The 23,066-nt window shown below is 35.2% G+C and overlaps 1 protein-coding gene across 4 annotated transcripts in view; it reads left to right on the forward strand.

Moving 5' to 3' along the window:
• Nucleotides 1-23,066, forward strand: part of LOC145668254 (uncharacterized) — an 83,076-nt gene that overhangs the window by 46,459 nt on the left and 13,551 nt on the right. For 2 of the 4 annotated variants that reach the window (XM_081735944.1, XM_081735943.1), the window contains exons 4-7: nucleotides 3,661-3,706; nucleotides 4,761-4,851; nucleotides 12,491-12,682; nucleotides 19,188-19,287. In XM_081735944.1, coding sequence (XP_081592070.1) covers nucleotides 3,661-3,706; nucleotides 4,761-4,851; nucleotides 12,491-12,682; nucleotides 19,188-19,287 — 429 coding nt within the window. The remainder of the gene's footprint in view (nucleotides 1-3,660; nucleotides 3,707-4,760; nucleotides 4,852-12,490; nucleotides 12,683-19,187; nucleotides 19,288-23,066) is intronic. The other 2 variants (XM_081735945.1, XM_081735946.1) reach the window with 1 other exon arrangement.

The raw sequence follows: 23,066 nt of genomic DNA on the forward strand, positions 1-23,066 counted from the left end.
TTTTGAACACCCTGTATGGGGACACTTTCAGGAGGAGAGAGGTAATATTTGGGATTTTTTCATCTCCCACTGTAATAAAGCTGTGCACCAATTTTTACAAAAATCTAAGATCGTCAGGTCAGATTTTGCCATTTCATTGATTGATTTAACATGGAATATCCCTTTATCATCATGATTTACATGTGCACTTCAGGACAAATAATAGACTGCGGAATTTCAATGCCCTTATCAGAATATTGAAGAAACAAGTTTAAAAACCAACAGTTTATTGTTGGGTTTTCAAGCAGACGTTAAAGGCATGCTAATTGGCGTTTGTTTGAAAAACGTGTCATAAAATAGATTTTTTTGTATTTGATGTTTCTATTAGATTTTAAAATTATTAATTGCTTCATTTATTGTACGAAAATTCTTATTTTTGCAGGTTTCTATGTAGACCTCTCAATGAAAACTTGACATACCGTAGACCATGTTAATTTTTCATTATGTATGAAAACTACAAATACTGTTCATTAGGTCTGTACTAAATAAAGGAAACTTAAGCTTTAATCTAAAATTCCGCAGTCTAAGACAAAATAATTGCCTATATAGATTTTTTATGGGATAAAGTTAGAAGAGAGAATCTTTTATTGTTCATTTTCTAGTAGTGGATCTTTTTCATGATTTTCATGTGATTCATTTATGGCTCAGTTCATTTCAAAGCAGACACGACGTCAAGTTTGTACGAAATCCGTTTTATAATTGTTCAGTTTACGTCCGTTGTTAACAACAGAATTGAGTGTACTAGTTCAGTAGTATAGCACGGTAATACAAGTACTATTATTTGGATTTATTTATTTATTTTTTATTATTATTATTATAGCAGTTTCTGGGAAAACAGCAACAAGTACTGAGCTGCAGCTTGACTGAAAATATTTACATAAATAGGCCTTCTCGACTTGCGAAAAAAATCTCTAATGTGTGTAAGAAGTTCATCTCAAAGAATATTAATGATATAACTCCTTCTCTCCCCTAAACTTCAATACTTCATTGATAAACCCATCTCAAATACGATCCGTTTGTTGAATCAACTTTTGGAAATTAATTTTAGTGTTCTTGAGCTCTTACTGTGTAAGTTGATTGCGTACTAGGTTTGTTCCTAGGATTAATTTTGTAGATTGTCACATTCTGATATAAGCATTCCAACCCTCAGAATTTCTTCGAAGCAGAATCCGTGAAAAACTGATCAGAACATTATTTAGTTTCTCTTACCATATACACTGAAAAAGCGAGATGCCCATAGAACAGTGTATGCAGATATGCATATCTAAGGTTTTCGGGAATCCATAATTTTGTATCCTCATCGTCTCCACTGGCTTCTAGACGGCAATTTTAATTTTAGACTCTTGACAATCTTTATTCACACAAACAAGGGACTCACCCTCTGTCTATTCCATGTTAGGGCAGAATTCATCGTTCGGTGTGTGAGTGGTGAATACTCATACACAGGATAGTATGGATAACAGGAGGTAAAAACTGTTAAATATACGTAATCTTAGTGTAAAAATTCATAGAATTGTAGCACTATGATCACACAAGACGCATAAAATAGGTTTGCCTTCCTTTCTTGCTGCTTTATTGAAGATAACTACAATGCTATCGAACCTCCTGTCATAATGCATCTCAGGGAAATTCTTGGCATACAAGATTTTGAATTCTTCCCGAACTTCAAATATAGTATTGTAGATCTCGAACAGACGGTTGGTGAGTACTATTTCTTGTTATTGCGTTGACAGTTTGTTCGACAAGAGCCAATTCATTATTCATTTGCGTCCATTGGCTGCTGATGTGTGTGAGTCATCGTCGATTCGAAGTTCTTATAAATGATTGAGATTAGATATTCATCAACGAGTAAACAGACCTTAAGCGATAAAATATTAAGATTTTTAAAGGAAAATTAATTTCATATGTTGTGGTTTTAAATAAATATATATATATATATATATATATATATATATATATAAGGGCTAGAAAAAAGTAGTGAAAATACTGCTATAATTCACACTTGCGTATATTGACATGAGAAAAATAACAAGTGATAGTGCCGTCTTTTCATATGTGTGGAAGGCTGCGTCACCGCCAGCACATTCATCCTTGTCGATATTTTGTAGGTACCCTTGTATACAACCGCTGATGGCTTCTTTTCTGTTGCAGTTCTTTTTGTAAAGTAGTTCTTTAATCTTGCAAATGAGATCGTAAACGCACGGTCTCATAGCCAGGGGAATACGACGGATGTTCGAAATGAAATTTCTAGTTATACATCCTCCGGAATGCCGACGAGTGGGACGAAAGTGTTGTTGCGAAAAATTAGACTAATAGAGTGCGTTGATCGTCTGCTCGTGATGTACAGAATGGTGTGCGTATGCCACAATGAGCATTATCCTCATACAACCGTTCTGCGCAGGATACACTGTCGTAGGACTGAGATCAGGATTGCTTCCTCTCATTGGACTGTACTCCATATGAAACAGTTTCGTTCGTAGTGACGATTCGTTCAAGAAGCTCAATCCATCGGCGATTCACGTCCAACGTGGAAGGAAGGAGCTGAATTGTATAATTCAGTTTTCGTCTTGAATGGTATCCTTGCCTTCATGAAACACTTTCACTCATGCGCCATTGTGTGATTTGTCACCACGTTTCACGCAATCCCTGAGAACATTCTTGTGCACTCCGTACCACTTCGGATTTGACCCATACACATTGTCTCACTTTCGAAAATCTTTTAGGGCGCATGAAATCTTTCGTCTGTTTCACGACTGTGCAGTATTTGAATAAGACAAAACTTCATTCTCGCCACACTTCCTGTCTAACTGTCCATTATTCCCCCGAATGCATGTGACTGACTGACTGCCTCTTTTCATTCAAGAACAGTGCTACCTCTATATGTGTTTAAAAAGCACAGAAAATGCGAAAACTTGGCGACAAAGATATTAATTTAAAAAAGAAATTGATGGTGTCAAGACTATGATAGAAACAGAATAGCAAAAAGTAAAAATACTAATAACGAGAATATGATTTTGAATATAATTTTTCTTTTTCTCTCTTTTTCTCTTTCTCTCTCTCTCTCTCCTTTCTTTCTTTCAGCAGTGTGCTACATCTTTGCTGAGATTCAGTAGTAGTAGTAGAGAAGAATAAAATAGTGCTAACATTAAAATATTTAATAAAATGTGTTATAATAAATAAAAAAAACACTAAATAGACTATGAAACTCGAAATACCCCTCATATTTCTCTCAAATAAACACATACTTTTTGAAACTAATGATTTTTTTTCACTGGTTAATTTTGTATTGAGTCTCCGGTTTGAGATCAGAACCTAGTTGCATGGAAATATAAAATGAAAAGGGAAAATGAATTTTAAAGTTGAAAGATATTTGACATTTCTATGTGTTCTCGTGTCTGCTTATGTTGAAATGCACTGGGCCAAATGCATGCTTATTTTTATGTATACATATTGATATTGTATGCATTATTGAATAGCAGTTTGGCAACACTGCTAACATAAGTGCTTTTTCTTCCCGGTAACCCCTGCTGCTCCGGTCCCCACGAGGCGGGGACGGAGCTGGGTGGGTGACCAATTGCAATTTGCTGCCATCTGCTTCAATGGAATTATTCAACGCTCCAGCCAGCAAGGATCTGGCGCAGACCTCCTACTTTATGGCTTCAAACAGGTGGTGCATTCATTTCTTTGATTGGATAAGTTCAACCCAGTAACTTTTGAACCATAGATGGAAAAACCATAATGCAACCATCCTGTGAGAAGCGTTTTGTGCAAGTCAATTGTTTAATATAATATAATTGTAACTAATAATTTTTCAGATATGATTTGCTAAGTATAAAGTGGGCTGATTCTCTTCTATACTTTGGCTCCCTGAAACATTAGATCTTGAAAATTATGGAATAAGACAACTAAATTGTTTCAAAGAATTTGTTTATGCATGACATTTTGATAATATGGATTAAGGCTTTTTAGGCAGTAGGCACTTTTTTAAAAAAATGTCATTAAAATCGCCTTTTTTTCCCCAAAAAGGAAGGGGAGAGAACAGAAGAGATGATTTCAACTTCCCACTTCATCAGCAATAGGCAAAAAAAAAAATCAGCCAATAGTAAGGTACCTGCTCTGGCAGTGAAATTTGGTAACAGAGATGTGCATTATGGTTTATTGTATGTAACAATTTATGTGCTGAGTATTGTTTTTATAATATATGTTTAGAAGGTAAACTTTTGTGTTAAAAAATAAATTTTGTTTCATTATTTGACTAATTCGATTATCAGTTTCAATTGCTTGCAGGAAAGTTTCATTCATTCTAGTTGATGTGCATACTACATGGGATAAAGTCTATTCGTCAAAAAAAGAAAAAGGCCGTGATCTTTCATTGGAGAATTACTATTTTTTTTTTTTTTCTTCTGGAGAACGTGATTTCCCATGATAGTGTGTAGTTTAGTATATAGTCAAAGCCGAAGAAGATTTGAAGATGAAAAATTGCTAGTCATCGTTTAAATATTACATACAAATTTGTTTTAATTTTTTCACGATTTGCAATTTCATTTAAAGTTCTATATAAATATTAAGCTTACAGCTTCAAAGTGCAGGTGTACTTTCAGGATCAGATTTTCGCAGATGTAAAGTAATCAAACATTCCTGTGTTTTTTCGTTAATGCGTTAAGTTATGTGTAATTTTAAAATGATAATTGTCTTACGGAATATTTCAATTTTTATTGTAGCTTGCACTTGACAACGATGTGCCTGCAGTACAAGCCTACGGTTGTGGCTTGTTTTTGCATACATCTAGCATGCAAGTGGTCGAATTGGGAGGTAAGATTTAATTGTATAAAAGCTTAATTCCATTTTAAAGCCTTTTTGTTTGTTTTTGGAGTTTTTTAGTTTTGTGCCAGATTTCATTTTTCTACGAATACATATATTCAAGATCCTTCAAATTGATTCAAATACCCAGGGAAACCGTAGTGCATGTAAAATCCAAGAGGTCACACCATGCTCCTCACCATAGGAGAATGAGTTAAACCCTTCAGGAAAAGTAATAATTCAACTGTTTCTTCAAAATTTTTAGAGTTGTTATTGTGTCGCAAAATGTCTAGAGGTAATGAACCTTGATTTTACGACTGTATATCAATGTCGCAAATATCATACATATAGTCAACAATTGCTACGTTAAAGGCAGCCACTGGTGGTTATCCTAACAGTTAAGACGGAAGAACTTCGTGAAGTTCACGTGCAGCAGACAAGAATTTATAGATTATTAAACTACTATCTGTGTATCCTAATATGAGATTATTGTCTCGGTATTCCATAGTCAATTTGAAATAAAACGCTCATTAATGAAGTTTGTTATTATTACTTGCCCCTTGTTTTAAATATTTAATACAATACTATTATCAATGCTATAACAAAGTCAGAGTTAGCATGAAACAAAAACAATTTATTCATGCTAGACATAAAATGTTAACCGCCTTAGCGTTCTTCACGAATTAACACCGAGAAAAAATGTAACGGCAAGCGGAGAAGGGAAGTTAACCTACATCATTGGCCGCGCAATACATTTTCGCCCCATGCCTCGCAAATCAACGGGACGGCTATGTTGAAATAATACATGTTAGAGAAAAAATAATTTTAAAACTATTCATCATTCCTGCATTTAATTTATTTATTTTTTACATTTTGCAAAATGTTCAGTCATTATTGATCGTTGTTGCTCATTTTTGAACATCAGACCGCTTAAACTTGTGACGTTATAATTTATTTTCATACATATTTCTTCTTATCCTTTCCACTGATCTGGTTGCTAGAGTGCACGTCTTAAATGCAAGAGGTTCCGGGTTTGATTTCCACTGGGAGATAATTGAGTGTGATACGTTGATTTGAATTTCATTTCACCTAAAACCGTTCGTCCATGTCTCATATAGTCTCGGTCCTGGAAAGGGACGGTAAACTGTAGTGGATATACATACTGTTTCTTGACATTCATATACAGGGTGAGCGTAAATCATTGACCGATTTTGATCTATATAACATGCGTTTTATATAAGTAAGGCTTCTGAAACTTCTTTTGTGGTGTATGAACAGAGTTTTAATTTGTCTAAGCGTTACTTCGGAAAGAAGCCAGTGTTGAAGATTGGTGTCTTACCAACAGATTGTAGTTGGTGTGTTCTAGATTACAGCAAAGTGATATCATTTAGGTGGATCAACGTACATTCCAATGACAGTTAGGACTTCCATTCCTTATTCGTTTATAATACGAAGATGATACATAAATTTTATGGCAAAGCGGTAGCAGTTTGGCGGATCAACGTACATTCTAATAACAGTTTGGGCTTCTAGTCTACACGTTTATCATCGAAGATGATACATACATTTTTGCGACCGAGTCAGCTTTCATTCCAATGACAGTTCGAGTACCTTAGTCCTTACGTGTCTGCAGTACAAAGACGATGCATTATGTTTGCGGGAAGATTCATTTGTCTTCCAAGTGAAGGGTCACTCTAGAATGCCAAGAGTTAATAAAGAGACAGTTAAAAAGGTACGTTGATATATTTACTCGGAGTTCCAAGAAATTTGTACGGAGAGCCAGTGGCGAATTGAACATTCGTACCAAAGTGCGCAAGTAAGGAAGATCCAACGAGATGATTGCACCTCTTTCTACACAAATAATAATTGGAACAAAAACTAAACCTTGATGATCCAACCAAAAGCCTGGAGTTCTGCCATAACTTGCTAATTAAGTTTGAAGAACATGAAGATCTTTCGTAACAGATCATACCGCATGACCCTTTCTCTTGACAAATGCATCGTCTTTTCATCCTTAAAGAATAATGTATACGTCCTTCCAGTTTTACAGATAGTGATAGAATTATAAAGGCGAATCGAAAGTTCCGTCCACCATGTCACCCAACACATGCTGCAAAACGTTTGGTAAGGATAAAAGTACTGCCTGCACATTTGTAGATAATACACAGGGCACACGTAGACCTGTTATAATGTTGAGAACTGCATATTGTTTCGACGAGTTATTGACGCCATCCTCTCTATAGAAGAAAACGTATGCTGCCTAACATTTTACAATATGTAGATGCTTATAACTAGATGATAGACAACTAAATACAGATAAAAGGGATGAATTATTGAAACACTATATAAGTGAAAGGCTATCTTCTTGATTCTTTCATCTAAAGAAGATGGATTTATGATCAAATAACACCTGCACATAGAGCATTCATTCGAAAAGAAAACGTCATTTACTACTAAACAAAATATATATCAGTAGAAATTCTAGTTCAACACCTTTGCATAAGGATAATGCTAAACGTAAATGACTAGTAGATTTATGTTTCTTTTGGGGTAAATACCGTATTTGCGCCAATACAGGCCGCGGTACTAAATTTACGAGAAAGTTTAATTAGACAGTACTTTGAAATGTGTATCTCTCCCTCCCCTTCTTTAAGTCTCGCATAACTAAAGGTGACTCATGACGGTGACCTTTGCGATAGCGACTCTGAGCGGCATTCTGGATCGTCTAGCGAGAGTGAAGAATCAAACGCTGGGAGGTGATGCTGGAATGGTGGGAAGTAATTGTGCGTGATTTGGCTGGGTACAAACAAGCTGACAGTTTTGCGAAACAAATTGCTTTTCTTTTTTCAAGAAAAGCTACTGTATATAAATATTCCGTATATATTATATAACAAAGATAAGTATTCCTGTTAATAAAACTATATACTAAGTGTACAGGTGATTTTTGTGCCAGTGTATAGTATTACCGGTACCCATTAAAGGTAGCTATTTTTGCGAGCAAGGTATGTTTTTCTGCTATTTTCTTCTTAAGTCTTTGGTGGTTTATAAATGTAACTGCAGTAACTTGTAATAGTATTAATTTCAACCCACAAGATACGTGTACATGTCATTTTAAAATTGATGATGATGTGAGAGGGAAAATCTCGATTATAGACCGCACCATGAATTATTCAGTCAAAATTTAGGGGAAAAAATACGGCCTATATTCGCGCAAAGACGGTACTTCTTCACAGTTTATAAGTATTCAAAACACATGAATTCGCGATTTAAATAGCGCTTACATCAAACTAAGGATGACAACAGTAGCTTATCGAAACTGTAGTCCTTTGTACTACAGAATGCTTAAAGCTGGCTTTTGAAAAATTTAACGTGTGTGCAGTATTATCTGTAAGCAGTTTTTTTTTTTTTTTTTTTTACAACCTTCATTCTTTCAAATGCTACTATTTTACTTCTATATCTTGTATTGGTGAACATATATAAAGTACAAAATCGACTGATTGGTGCACACACTGTAGATCTCAAAACTAACTAGTTTTAGTATAATAAATTCTTTCGGTTAGAAATACATAAGTCGTCTTTAAAAACACAAATACATGGAAGTGGTATCACACTTAGAAGAGAACCTAGGTTCTTTTCCCTCACATAAATACTCTAAAATTTATTTCTGTATCAAAAATGTTTAATGTAAGCCGCCTTTATTTGATACATATTGAATCTTTGATCAGATTTGCTATGCACATAGCTTATCTTTATAGACTGATGCAGTGACTTTTTTGTAATGCGCAGTTTTGGATCAGGCATGGTGTGTGTTGAGAATGCTTTGTGGGCTTATCTTCAGCACATGACTTTAGATATACACATACACACAAAGTAATATCTAGCCAAGCTGGAAGGCAAGGAATGCAGTTTACAATCAGTACGGCCAGCTCGTTTGTAGTCACATGTTGATCTAACTTATTTGTTTGCGAAAATCGTGTGCAGTCGTGTGATGGAAGAAATACTTGTCTTCCTCTAACTGTGTTGAAGCCATGTTTGTAATATGTCAGGTACAAAACCCCCATAATTAATTTCTCGTCAAAAAAGAGGCCATATAGTTTTTCTATGGACTACGGCCTTACCTTCAGGGATTCTGTCATATGATCCTGATAAGAATAAAAGGTTTCCGTTGCCCAGATTATAACATTGTATCTGGAAAGTAGGTCTATTACTGACAAGTAAAGGGTTCAATGGATGAATCGAGTTGCGGGATGAGACATAGTGCACCTGATAGAGGATGTAATAGTATGTGTATGTCCAAAGTTATAGCGGCTGAGCGCCATAACGTAAAGGGTCAAAGTTGGTGGGAGAAGGGCTAGTGTGTGTGTGTGTGTGTGTGTGTGCACAGAGTGGTCATTTTGAACATGTGTTGTGATGGTATCCAGAGAGATAAAATAGGCCATAATTCATCAGCGATTAGTGATATGATAAAAAGGACAGCGGCATTGCATTCTTGATCAAAACACAGTCAAGCGTGTGCCGCATGACTATCTTTCCATTTCAAAATGGCGGATTTCAAGACGGCGGCGGAGGTTCGTGATCTAATCTGACCATTCTTATTTTGCCAATAGGTGAAACTACTGCCGTTTACATTGTCTATCTTTCACTATTTTTATGATTCAACAGTTTATTTGATGTATTTCTATAACATAGCATAGCCCTTCTCCCACAAACTTTGACCCCCTCCCACTCCGTTTCTTATAGCGCTCAGCCACTATAACTTTGCACATATACATATTTTCACATCCTCTATAGGCGCACTATGTCTCATCCCGCAACTCGATTCATCCATTTGGACCTTTTACTTGGAGCAGTAATGTTTCCATGAAGACATTGGTTTCCATTAGTTTTCCATACTCTAGCAGAAAGGACATAAGCTTGAGTACAGTGTAGCTATGTCTGTACCAGGTTTCAGAAGTGTGATATATAAACTGATGGATGGTATAAAATGCATATTTAATTACATCTTTGTAATAAATTAACGCATTTTGTTTGAAAATTTCACACTCTTCTTTTCTTCGGTTTAATTTTGAGCTGCTAAACGTAGGACGTATTGATCGAACTTCTAATTTTGGATAAACGTGTAACTTTTATGAAACCCCTTACAAAATTTAGTGCTATGCAAGTTCATTCCAAATTTCCATGTTGAGTGGCGTTTCAAAAACATGCATATCCACCTGCAAACATATTTTTCTGGTTGGGAACTGAGTATTGTATTCGATAAAGATGCAAACAAAAAAACAATATCCAGTTGAAACAACAATTTCAAATTTTTGGTGATATGTACCCTTTTGTTTGTCACCTCAGTTATAATGGATATAATTGCTGAAGTGTTCTTAAAAACTGTTATATAAAGCAGGAAAGCTATCAAATGATTGGTGTACTGAAAATATAATAGTGTTATACAGAGGTTGATTAATTTATATTGAACTGAAGTCTGTGCAGCTGTACCGCATATGCACAACCCATCGCTATGAGATCGCCACGAGGAAAGCAACAGTATCTTGTTAGTCATGCACTAGAACAGTGTGGTCTAGCGTAGTCTGATGTCGCTGAAACTGATCAGACTCTGAGAGGGGTTTATTGTGTCCCGTTTTGACACTAAGTTCACGGCGTCGCGCATCGTAGAAATGTGTCAAGTGCGTGCCACTGTGTACGGAAACATGTGGCACAGAGTTCTGGGCTCATCAGCTCAGAACGACGCGAGCAGCTAGAAACCGACTTGTGAAGAGGACTACGCTGATATTGCGCGTGGTTCGGCGCATGGCGACCTTCTAAAATCTTCCTACATAGCGGCAAATGCCTCATATCGCATGCGACAGTCAACCACGCCATTTACAGGGATTCACGCTCACGGGTCATTTACAGGAGCAGTATGCACGCCCTGAAATAGTGTTATGTGGCTGAGCGAGAAAGTAACTACAGGAGGCTGTATAAACATCATCTTGCAGGTGGAAGTTTGTTGTTATTCTTTATGAGGCGTGGATTTACGTCACAGACTGTGGTAAAGTTCGTGCTATTACATACAGACCTGTTGACGCCAGTGCTCAGAGATTTTTTCATAATTAATGGTTCTGATTGTAGCGGTTTCTTGTACAGGGGCAAACTGCGTCTCCGAAAGGTGGAACGAAACGTCAAAATCAGTGCTTCGTACTACCAAACGCGTGTCCTTACTGGAATATATCAGCATTAAATTCCAGCATTGTGTAGACAAGACGTGAACCAGGTTGCCAGGTTGAACTGGACCAAGACAAGGCCTCCAACCACACGGAGAAAACATCGCTGGAATTTAGCACCGTATGGAACGGGGAAACTGGAATTTCGACAGTAACCTTCTATGATATCCCTGTCAAGAGACCAAATGCCAGCACAATAAACCCTTGTGCTTCCGGGCTCCTCAAGATGCATCTGTCCCATCGTCGACTCCGCACCGTATCTGGAAAATCTGTAAAGAGGAGTGGGATGCAATACCCATGGTCCAGTTGCAACAGTCTCCCTGCAATGGAAACTCTGATGCCGGGCAATAGTTAGTAGAGGTGGCCTGCAGATTAAACACAATCGGTGGTGGAAACCTGACATTTCGTAGGTAAGTGGCACATTCAGGTTCGGCTCAATATAAATGAATCAACCTCTGTACCAGAACTGTAAATTGTATTAACTGTAAAAAGTTCGTCTTAAACAGCAAATGTATGATATTATGTTTAAGATATTGATGTGAAAATCATAGCACTATCACTCAGAAACTGAAATTGGAAAGCAACTTGCATTTATGTATTTTCTCTAAATCGTTGAAAAATTACCTCCTGATTTGCGCGCAATCTATGAGGTCTTGAGCTGAGATCATAATTTTGCGCTTATAACGAGATTGAATTGTATGCATTTAATTTATGCCTATATAGCATGTTTGAGTTAATTGCAGGTAATAGATTTTTTAAAAATAACTCCTTGAATCAAACTGCATTACAGTGAGAAGCATTGGTGTAGAATTATGAGTAACATAATGTAATTAATTATTATATACATTCTTAATTGAATTAAACTTGTCACACACCTGTTTAATCTTAAAGGTGGTACAAACACAAACTTGTTTTTTTCATATTTTGACGAAGAGTTTCACTTGCATCTTCAGAAAAATGAGATATAAAAGATGATATAGTTGTAAAAATTCGAAAAATGTTAGATTTTTATTCGAATTTAGTATCATTAACAGGGTGTCTATCGGTCACGAAAGTCACGAAATCAGAAAACGCTCGTGAAAGTCACGAAAAAGTCACGAAATTTAGCTTTTAGGTCACGATTTTTTTTTTAAACTGAACAAATGTAAGTACAGATTGGAAAATTTTGTTCTATAAAACGTCAAAATTCACTACTAAAAATGTCTATGGTCGGCTTTAGACGCTACCAAATCACAAGCAAACTACGTTTCTATCGCATGGATGAAAATTCGGCCTAATTCGCACCCAAATTCGCTCTTAAAAACGTTAGGAAATTTTGTGATTTGGTAAAGAAAAGGTCACGAAAAAGTTACGAAATTTCATTTTGGAAATTTAGTAGACACTCTGATTAAGGTACTAGAATGGCTTTTGCAATGACTTTATTTTGTATTTTGTTACAGATACCCCGTTCGAACGAGGGCAAGGATTGGTTTTGGTATGTTGACAAAACGGTTACCCAGGAACAGTTGGAACAACTTACTGATGAGTTTCTTGTTATATTTGACAAGTGTCCTTCGCGGCTTAAGAAAAAAGTCTCAAGTATAAGTGGAAATCAGAGTAGTCCCTTCCAGCATAGCTTAGGCTATCAATTGGTGAGTTATTTGGAGATTTTATTCTAGATTACTTAGGAGTCGTATTCGTTTAGTATTTTCTTGTAAGAATTATTTTAGGAAATTCTGTTGTATTGAAGTAGTATTTCAGATATTATATATAATGTCTTCATTCTTACAAAATAATGTTAACAGACGTGAAACCATTTGCCGATTTCGTAGATAGAGTAATCAGATTTCAGAAAGTGTTTAACGTGTATAGGTAACTTTAATAAAGTCAGCAACGAACACATCAAGATTAGTAAGCTCATATTTGTAATCATCAAAACTCAGATGAATAAAATATTTATGACGTATTTCTGAAAAAAGCGTCTCATCCTCAGATAATAAATCATGCCCACACAATTTCTAAAAGTAAATTGTTGACTTAGCCTTCTACTTACTGCGTCTGAAGTTTAAAAAGATGCTATACTCTATTTGTAAACTCTTATTGTTATTGTAAACTCTTATTGTAAACTGTATTGTTAACTTAATCTGGGAACTCCATGTAAGTCCTTTCACTTCTCAAAATGTCATGTTGCACTTTTTCGTATGCACAGTTGAAACATGATAGGGACCAAAAAAAAGTCCTGACAGTTTAACACCTATTATGAAATTCACTAAAACTCTCAGCAAAAAATCATCAGTAGATTGTGGTCAGGGTTCCCACTCACCTGGAAAAACCTGGAATAGTCAGGGGAATCCAGCTTAGCACTGAAAAGTCCTGGAAAAGTCAGGGAATTTCATAACTTATTGTTTAAATTTCATTTAGCTGTAGCAGGCATTTCTTATGTAATGACAAATACTTAAAAGAGGTGGCAACTCTTGCTACTGAAGCCAGTGGTTTAATATTCAAAGATAGCCCTGCACGTCGTGCAGACTTCAGTGCCATAACTGGCCATTCGGACTTTCCACTGAAGTTCTATCAAATTCGTTGGCTGGAAAATGCAGACGTTTCAAGAAGAGCCATGAAAATCTTTCTTAGTGTAAAGAAATATTTAAATTCAACAAGTAAATTACCGTCTACTGTGTCTGTAAACTGTTTGCGTGAAGCCTGAGAAGATCCATTGTAATTGTCGAAAATTGCTTTCTTCAACACAATTGCATCAGTACTTTAACCGTACTTGAAGAAATTTCAAACCTCTGATTCAATAATATCTTACTTGTATGATTCATTTCTTGGCGTATTGTTCAATTTGATAAGTCGTTGTATAAAGAAACAGATCCTCTTCCTGTACAATCTATTGATGTAGGATTTTCCACTAGAAAACAGCTAACAATTAGAAAAGTGTCTAAAAAAACAAAAGCTATAATTTTTAAATCACTGAAGTTTCTTGTTGGAACTATATTGAAAATGATCGAAAGAAGTCCTATTAAGTATGGTGTTGTTGTACGTACAGTTTCTTGATTGAACCCCACAGTTATCCTTCAAGATACTGGTAAGGTGGAAAATCGGATGAATACTTTACTCACCTACCTACATGACAATAATCTCATATCTTCAACGCAGGCAGATATGGCAAAACGGCAGTACACCCGATTTCTTTCAGACACTCAAGTCTATCAGCAGCTCAAGGAATTTTCTCAAATGTACGCAAACATATTAACAGACAACAAAGAATATAAGGAATTGTGGTTTGTCGTGAAATTAACACTTACGCTTTCACATGGCAACGCGAATGTTGCAAATGGATTTTCTATTAACAAAGACTTACTAGTGGAAAATTTGCATGAAGAGACAGTTGTGGCTCAAAGAATGGTGTATGACTAAGTTTATGTAGAGGGTGGTCCATTAAAAGTGAACGTGACCAACAAGATGCTTCAATACGTACGTTGCTCCCACTCAAGATATACAGATGCATTACAGAAAAAGAAAAGTGAACAATCAGATGAACATAGAAAGAGACTGCAAAAGAGACACATTCAACCTCAAATAAGAGAACTTGAAGCTAAGTCGTCCAAGGTTATTACAACTTTATCTCGCGAGGAAGCAAACATTGATAAGAAATTATCAGACTTACGAAAACTTTTGTAATTATGTATCATCAGTGCAGAAAGCTCTCTTGACAGACAGAAAATATATATCTGTAGTCTCACAAATAGTCAAACTGATGGTAAAATGTTTTAACTTCTGAATCCGTCCATTAACAACTTTAACGATTGTAAATGTTTACTATAATTACTTCTGTGAAAAGCAAAAATATTAGAATACTTGTAGCAATAAATAAAAATAAACTTCCATACCCCATCCAGGGTGAAAAGTGAAGTCAGGCTCAGATTGAAAATGTTGAGCACTTTCATAAATTCATTGGCAACATTATTGACCAGCAAATGTACATAAATAGCGCACAGGTTATTTTCATATATATATATATATATATTTTTTTTTTTAAAGTTATCAGATTTCACTTTTTGCCTTATCCGCCTATTTGGTAGGGGACATTTCATAAAAAGTTTTGTTTCTTTTCCTTCATGTGCAAATTCTATTTTTGTATACACCGGTACAAATATGTGCTACAAAATGGTGTACCTGGAAATTTCTGAGAAGTGACCTGGAAAACTTGTAAAAGTCAGGGAATTTGATCTTAAAAAAAATGAGTGGGAACCCTGGTGGTGAGACATACAGCGCAAACAAAAGAGTGATGATTTTCGGTAATACAGCAAAATACATTCAAAAAATTTTTTGCAGCATTTCAGTGCGATTTCATAATAACCTGTTTAAGTATTTAGTACGTATTGTATTTGATAAGTTTAGGTAACAACCGTTTATATTGCACCAATCCCTCTAGGTGCTAATTCAATGTGTGTAATTTTAACTTTCCGAATAATCTGTTGTCAGTTAAAGAAGTATGTAGAACTTCAATTTCATTCCCAAATCTAGGTTTGGGATCGCGGTGGCTGAGTGGTAGAGTGCTCATCTCTGGCATTTGGTGCCCTGGGTTCCATCCCAGTTCTCAGGTGGGTTTTGTGGTGGACAAACAACGCGTGCGTTGGTTTTGTCAGGGGTTCTCCCGTTTCTTTCTGCGTTGATCATTCCACCATTATTACAGTATCCCTTATCCTCGTACATAATCATAAGACGTTAAACTTAAAACTAATATAAGTTCAAGATAATAACAACAACTCAACAAAGTTTTTAGATTATAACAGCAACTCAACAATTCTGCATACCACCATTACATTACATTACATTGTATAATCTTTAAAAATGTCAAGCGCAAGAAATTTACATTATAATATGGTTTAGTTTCGGTATTTTACAACTGCATATGAAAGAGTGCTAGATGATATTCTAAGAAGTAGGAATGGTTTCATGTGAGTTACCAAGATTTACTGAGGAACGAAACAGAGATTGTCGGAACAGCCTAAAACGTTACTAGTCCATTAAACTTCAGACACAATAGACAAAAGGAGTGGACAACTCATGGTTACAAATCATTACAAATATGCAATACAGATCCGTATATTATTGCTGATGTATTGATAGAATACTGAGGAGAATTAATTAATCTTTATGTAAGTAATATCTTGGTTAATCCCTAAATTATAACTTAACGTATTTTCGTGAATTTGATACTGAACATAAAAGTCGCATTTTTTTGAAGTGCTGCTATGGTAACGATCGTGTACTACCGCTTCTAAGACTCGAACTCTTCATATGTTTTCATCAATGCATTTTATGGGCAGATGATAGAACCTGAAAATACTAAAAGTAAAGAAAATCAGCTGGTGCGTCACTGTAAAAAGTAGGAAGGTGTATTCCACTGCTACAGAAAGGAAGGCGATTTAACATTATGACTTGTGAAACCTTGAAATTTAAGGTGCATTGTTTTATACTGTTATCAATAATTTAAAGCATTTCAAGACAAATAAAAAAGGAAGAAAAAAATAAAAGCCATTGGATTGAAGATAAGATATTTTTGTTTTATGTATAGTGCTTCTTTTGTAGTAATTTTTCCTGTTGTGAGTTGAGCGTACTATGACCAACAAGTACTTAACACCTAATTTCAGACTATTATTGCCTAGTTAAATTTAATCTGGTAAATCGGTCTTAGGAACCTTACTAGACTATTTTCCGTTTTACTATGTTCCATATAGTTGAAAATCCAGTAAATCCTATTCATAGACATACATTTGGTCTTAACAGAAAATTTAGAATTAAATCCAATCTTAATCTGATTCAATGCTGTCTTGTTTGTTGTAAGAAAAGTAGAAGCTGAGCATGAACAAGATGAATTATTAGCAGGATACACTCCAATATTTGTTACTTAAGTCCTGTTCTAAATCTCCAATATGATCATAAAACAGATTTGTGGTTGTAAAGTTGAAAGAAGACTCACACTGTTTTTTAATGTGAACAGGCTGGAGAGAGAAATTTCTAAGTGCTCATTATTAACCTGATATATAGCTTGCAAATGATGTGCGTAATTTCTTTAGACTGAATTGAATTTTTCATGTCTAGTCATCATTGAATTACATCAAGGGAATAATGGTGTATCATCTATCTATATAAAAATGAATGTAAAGATGTTTGTCGTGAACTCGTCCTAGGCAGCTGCACCGGTTTTAATTCTTGTTAAAACGTGAGTGGACCATGGCCTAACTTCAGGTTTTCATTATGTTACTTTGATTAAAATGCGAGTACATAGGAGGGAGTGGGGGATCAAAATTTATGCGAAAAATTTAGTAGCACACGATCTTAACATAGAAAGATGAAACTTCATGTATAAATTCTTCATTTAAAATAAGCGTACCTGTGTCCCAGCGTTTTTAAATATTCCTGTTTTAAGAGGAGCAAGAAGATGGATATATATATATATATATTCCTGCATAACTTAAAAGCCTATAGCAGTTGATATCCTGGGAGGGAGGGGGGAAACTTGTAAAAATAATCCGAAACGATCGATATTAGTGTCGAATCTGCAATTTTCTGGGTCATTGAGATTAATAGTGACACTCAGTGCCGTTGAAGTCTAAGTTCAGACTCCTTCGGCCCTAGGTGTGAGAAGGAGTGAAAAATATATTTATAATACACGTTTAAGAATAGTAATTTGATCATTCAAAATTTATACTATGCTGTAAGAGTACGCAAAATCTTTACTCAAGATGTTCATGCAAAAGGGATTCCCTCTAGCGATCGTGTGAACCGAATAGTTAGTCCACGTTCTTTTGAAACATGGGGTTTCGGGTTCGATTTCCGGTAAAAGTTTTTTGCGTCGATGATAGAGGCCTGTTTAAATTTCAGCTAGCGTAAGTGTAGAAAGTCAGAAATTAGAAATGAAAAGTGTTTGATCGGCCATATTCCTTTGCAGGCTGTAACATCAGGGAGCCTCGAAGGATTGCCTTTGCAAGATAATTACTTAAAGTAGGAAGTGGTACCGAGAGCCTATGGTTAAGTGTGTAATCCTGTAGAACTCTAAAATCTGCTTCTCTAAATACTGCGGAACTAAGTGTTCGACATAAGATATTGATTATTGGTGTTGGATCTTCCTTCATCTATGACAAAAGTAAAATTCATAAAATAGAATAGTTCCAAAGGTTATTCTAATACTAAATTACTAAATTCGAAGGAAAGCATAGAAAATCTCGTTATAATAAAACTTGAAATTCAGAGTATATACAAAGTAATAAATGAGACGAAAGCATACAAATAACAACAAAAACTAGAAACAATCTGCTCTTTCCAATTGAACGCGTGTTACAAGACAAGAACACTGTAATGTTACTGGTCCTCTTGGTAACTTGAATAACTACGCTTCCTTTTCAGCTAAGATTTCTACGAGAATTTTAACTACCAATTAGTTTCTAATTTTCTTATATAGTAAGTGGGGAATATAAGTGTAAAATAGTTTCAACATTTAATTAAAAAGTACGTTGGCTTTCGTTTCCAATCATTTGAACTATTTTTTCATGTAGCAAAATTAGTCATAAACTACCTCAAAACTGTAAACTTCGTGTATTGCTATATATATATATATAAGGATAAATTCCACGGCGGTTTTAGCTGAAAATTAACATATTTGAGCAGATATCTTGGTTTCGTGCATTTCCCGCACGAAAGTAATGCATTTTCACCTAGACTTCTTTGGGTGAACACATTTATTTCTGAAAAGTAGAAACCTCAATTCCTTAAAACTCCTTTGAATCTAATCAAACATCCAAATATGAGGTATACAAAGTGCATACACCTTGTATTCAGTCACAAAAACACGTGTTAGATTGTTCAAAACCATACTTTACGAGAAATGGTTAATACAGTTACATATTCAAAATTTTCTTGAACAGACAGTGTTGCTTTGCTTGGAAGTTCTACTTTTCAAAATGTGTGGTAGACAACAGATTATTTTATTCGTAATCATTCGTCTATTAGTTTTTGATACATCAAGATTTATTCATTATAATATTTTGTTCTCTCTGCTTAGTTGTCATTTCCCGTGAATTAATGGTCGGTTACATGCAATTCGTAGATCAATATCTATTACACTGATTCCTTTATTTCTGTATTCAGGACTTTGAACCAAGGAAGTTGAAATTAGGTGAAGGAAGTCAAGAAGGACCAGGACATGCCCAACCAAGAGTTCATCATGCACACCAAGACGGAAAATCAGGTGAGAGTTTTATTTTTATTATAATGGAGTGTTTGAGTAAAAAATAACGACCTCTGGGTAACAATATTTACATACTGCTCCAGTACGGAGTGTAGTTTATCTTCCATGAGGGAAAATAAAATATTGTACAATACTTTTAATTTTTTGGTGAGACGTACCCCTACAGCTATACGGTGAGACTCGAACTACATGAACTCCTACTAAGAAACTAACTCCGATCTCACACGCGTAGCACGTATGCTAACTATATAGCCACAAGGGAGTTTCAGACTTAGGTTCAAACTATATTATGGGTAAATATAGCAGAGTTCATACACTACCTGGAAAACCTGTAAATCTCAGGGGAATTGATTTTGGAAGAAAAAATCCTGGATAATTGAGGGAAATCGATCATACCTAGTAAAATAACCTGGAAATATCAGGGAAATTGAGTTCAATATTTTTGTATATTTTCAGTGTATTCAAGTATGGAACAAAAGTATTTACTTATTAATTCTCTTAGTAGGCTTTTCAACTTAAATTTCATTTATTTTAATTATTTATTTTCTTGTGACTCAATATTTAATTGCAATCGTTCATTGGGGAGAAGAGTGACCATTTCTTAATATATAAATATATTATTCTTAAAATTTATGTGTTCTCTTACTGTTAGTTTCTTCCACTAGATCTGGAAATTGTAAAATTAGTACCTGGAAAATCTGGAAAATTCAGGGATATTGAGTTCAGTATTTTTGTATGAATCCTGTATAGAAAATCTTAATGAACACTGTCCGTCCATAGGTATCAATGGAAACGCTAAGAGGTTGTTTCTAATAGGTTCAAAGAATAGATTTCGTCTCAATCCATATTTCCCCATTTCAACTGATAACTGGTAGAAATGTACCATTTCCAGTTTGTATTAATCACAATAGCGCAAATGAAGTAAAAGGTAAACGAGGAAAAGCTTTCTTGTATATAAATTTAGCATCTCAAAAGTAGACCTCTTCTCTGCCGTTATTACTGCTGACGCTGGAAGTGGTTATCCTCCGCAACTTCCGGTTTCAGTGTTGATTGTGATATAGCAAACTTCATAATAAATAACGCTAAACTGTTCTTTGATATCAATTTAGGGTCTCTAGTTCGATCGCATGTCATGCGAGTTTGTTGTGAACAATATCGTGTCCATGGTTGAATTTTCCTTCATTCGTGCAGTTACGCTGTATGCTGTGTATCAAAATACTTCCACATCAGATTAGTGGCATTGTGTGTAAGGGGTCCTTGGTTCAGGCCTTGACATTTGAAAGCAGTATGATGATTCAGAATACACCTTAAACTGTAAGCTCAAGCCCCATATAGCCTCAGTGCTCAAAGGGTCACTAAACTCGTCCTATTTATTGCCAGTGGTGGAAAAATCCTCTTCCCACTGTTTCTACTATATTGAAATCGTCCTCCATTCCAAAGGTATGGAATTTTCAGTACTTGTTCAAGAGAATGAGATCTTCATTAATTGGTTGAATTAGACATTAGCTTCCCTTTCAGCACCGAGCCTATATGAGACATGGAACTATAATTTAACCCGTCAACACCCATAAGCTATTGGAATTGTTATTTTTGTACTTATATTATTCTATATATTTTAAGTGCTTTGACTTACTGGTTATAATATGTGTTATAATTAGTCCAAAAATATAATAGTAATAAGAGTGTCAGCTGTATGTGACACCGGGCATTATAATAACAATTTCAAATAATATCTGATTCAGGAGACATATTTTGCCTTCAGTGTATTGTAGCAATGAGCTTATTTATTTCCAAATACATCAGTTTGTACGTTTATATTGCATTACATACACCTTGGAAGATGAAATATCTGTAGGGTTTTTAAGACGTTCTTAGTTTCTACGTGATATATATACCAGCAATAAAGATTCAAAGCAATGTTGCATTTAAATGTTTCCTATCTCCATTTATAAGGAAGTTTAGGAACGCATACAGTACCAGCGACTCTTACAAATTTGTTTATTCTACAGAAACAATTAAAAATATGACTGTGAAAACTCACAAAGAGGCCTTAAAACTCCTAGGCGTCAATTTGTTAATGTAAATAACCAATATTGTTCGCTGCATTAAGAAACTCGCTTAAGGCACAACAAGACTTCTGTTAAAATCTGAGTACGAATCTATTGGAAAAAATTCATCTTTATACTTACATTTTCCCTGCTACTTCACTGTCTTTTACTGTAAATGGTTCTTGTCCATTTAAGGTAAGAGGATCATAAATAAATAAAATTCCACTTTTTTGGCCATTCATGTTGATTCAAGAAAGTTTATAGCTTCTTTGCTTCTTATCATTTTCAACAAAACAAAACAATACAGTTAACCAGCAATAGAAAAAAGTTCTTGAGCTGTAATATAGGTGTCTATGTCACAGAGGTTTACAAAGACACCCAAATTAAGTAGACCTTAAACAGAGCATCAATAAATGTTTTGATACATTTTCTTCTTCAGTTTTCATAATCTTGCTAAAAGAGTATGCTGCCTCAATTGCAGGGTGGATTGATTTAAATCAGTCTGATTTAAATCACGATTTTAATCAAGATTTAAATCACTTGATTTTTTAAATAAAAATCGTTGATTTAAATCAAATTCCGAAATTAATTAATTTAAAGTGAAAGTAAGTAAAATCCCGTTTCTCTTCTGTTATTCCGATTATGGAAAATAATAATCATAATACAGTGAGACTCAAATGTATGTAAGCACAGCATGAAACGAGTATCATGTGGGAACTATCAGGGAAAATCCCGTTTGAACGGGTTACGGGTGAACCCTGCTTTCTTCTCTTTGTAACACAGGGTTTTAAAATTTCTGTTCCAACGGGGAAATTACCATGGACATTTAAGATGAAAGCTCTTTTGTGTTCATGTCTATTTGTTTGTTTCCAGATAATAGGGGCGTATTTAGAGGGTTCGATCCCCTCTCCGAAACAAAAAAAAAATTAGATTTTAAAATTTTGGGCGAAATTTATGTACTAAATACATAGAAGTTCCTCGGGATCGTAATACGACAAATTTTGGATGCGTTAAAATATCGAATAATACTTTTGATAAAGTGGATACTTGACCCCATTGCAGAACATGCCGCGATCTGCGATGTGATCGCAGAAAATTTGCCGCGCCTGTGCAGGAAAAATTGTAAGAGGAAATAAAATAGCCAACAGAAAAGTATAAAAACGTGCCTGCTATGTATAGATGTCTTAAATGCACGGACAACTCGCATTTGAACTGTTTTTCACGTCACATAAAGCACATTTTTAACAATCACAAGTGTTTCTTCTTCTGGAACTGATCATCTTGACTTTTTTATTTTGGAATTCCTGCAGGGAATTCGTGTTATTATTCAGTTCAAAATCTCTTATCATCGCGAATTGTGTCGAGGAATTTGAAGCTTTAAAATATATAAAACGATAATTATGCCTGTTGTGCTGTATGGTTGTGAAACATGGTCGCTTACGCTGAGGGAAGAACGCAGACTAAAAGTATTTGAGAATAAAATCCTAAAACGAATATTCGGAACCAAAAGGAACGGAAATGAGAAATGGCGAAAACTTCATGATGAGAAACTGCATAATTTATACCATTCACCAAACATTGTTAGGGTCATCAAATCTTGGAGGTTCAGGTGGGCAGGACTGTAGCGAGAATGGAAGAAAGTAGGAACGCTTTCAAAGTTTTAACTGGAAGTCCAATCGGAAAACGACCATTAGGAAGACCTAGTCGCACATGGGAGGGCAATATTAAGAT

Source organism: Thermobia domestica, chromosome 13, assembly GCF_964235325.1.
Source record: "Thermobia domestica chromosome 13, izTheDome1.hap1.1, whole genome shotgun sequence".
NCBI lineage: Eukaryota > Metazoa > Arthropoda > Insecta > Zygentoma > Lepismatidae > Thermobia > Thermobia domestica.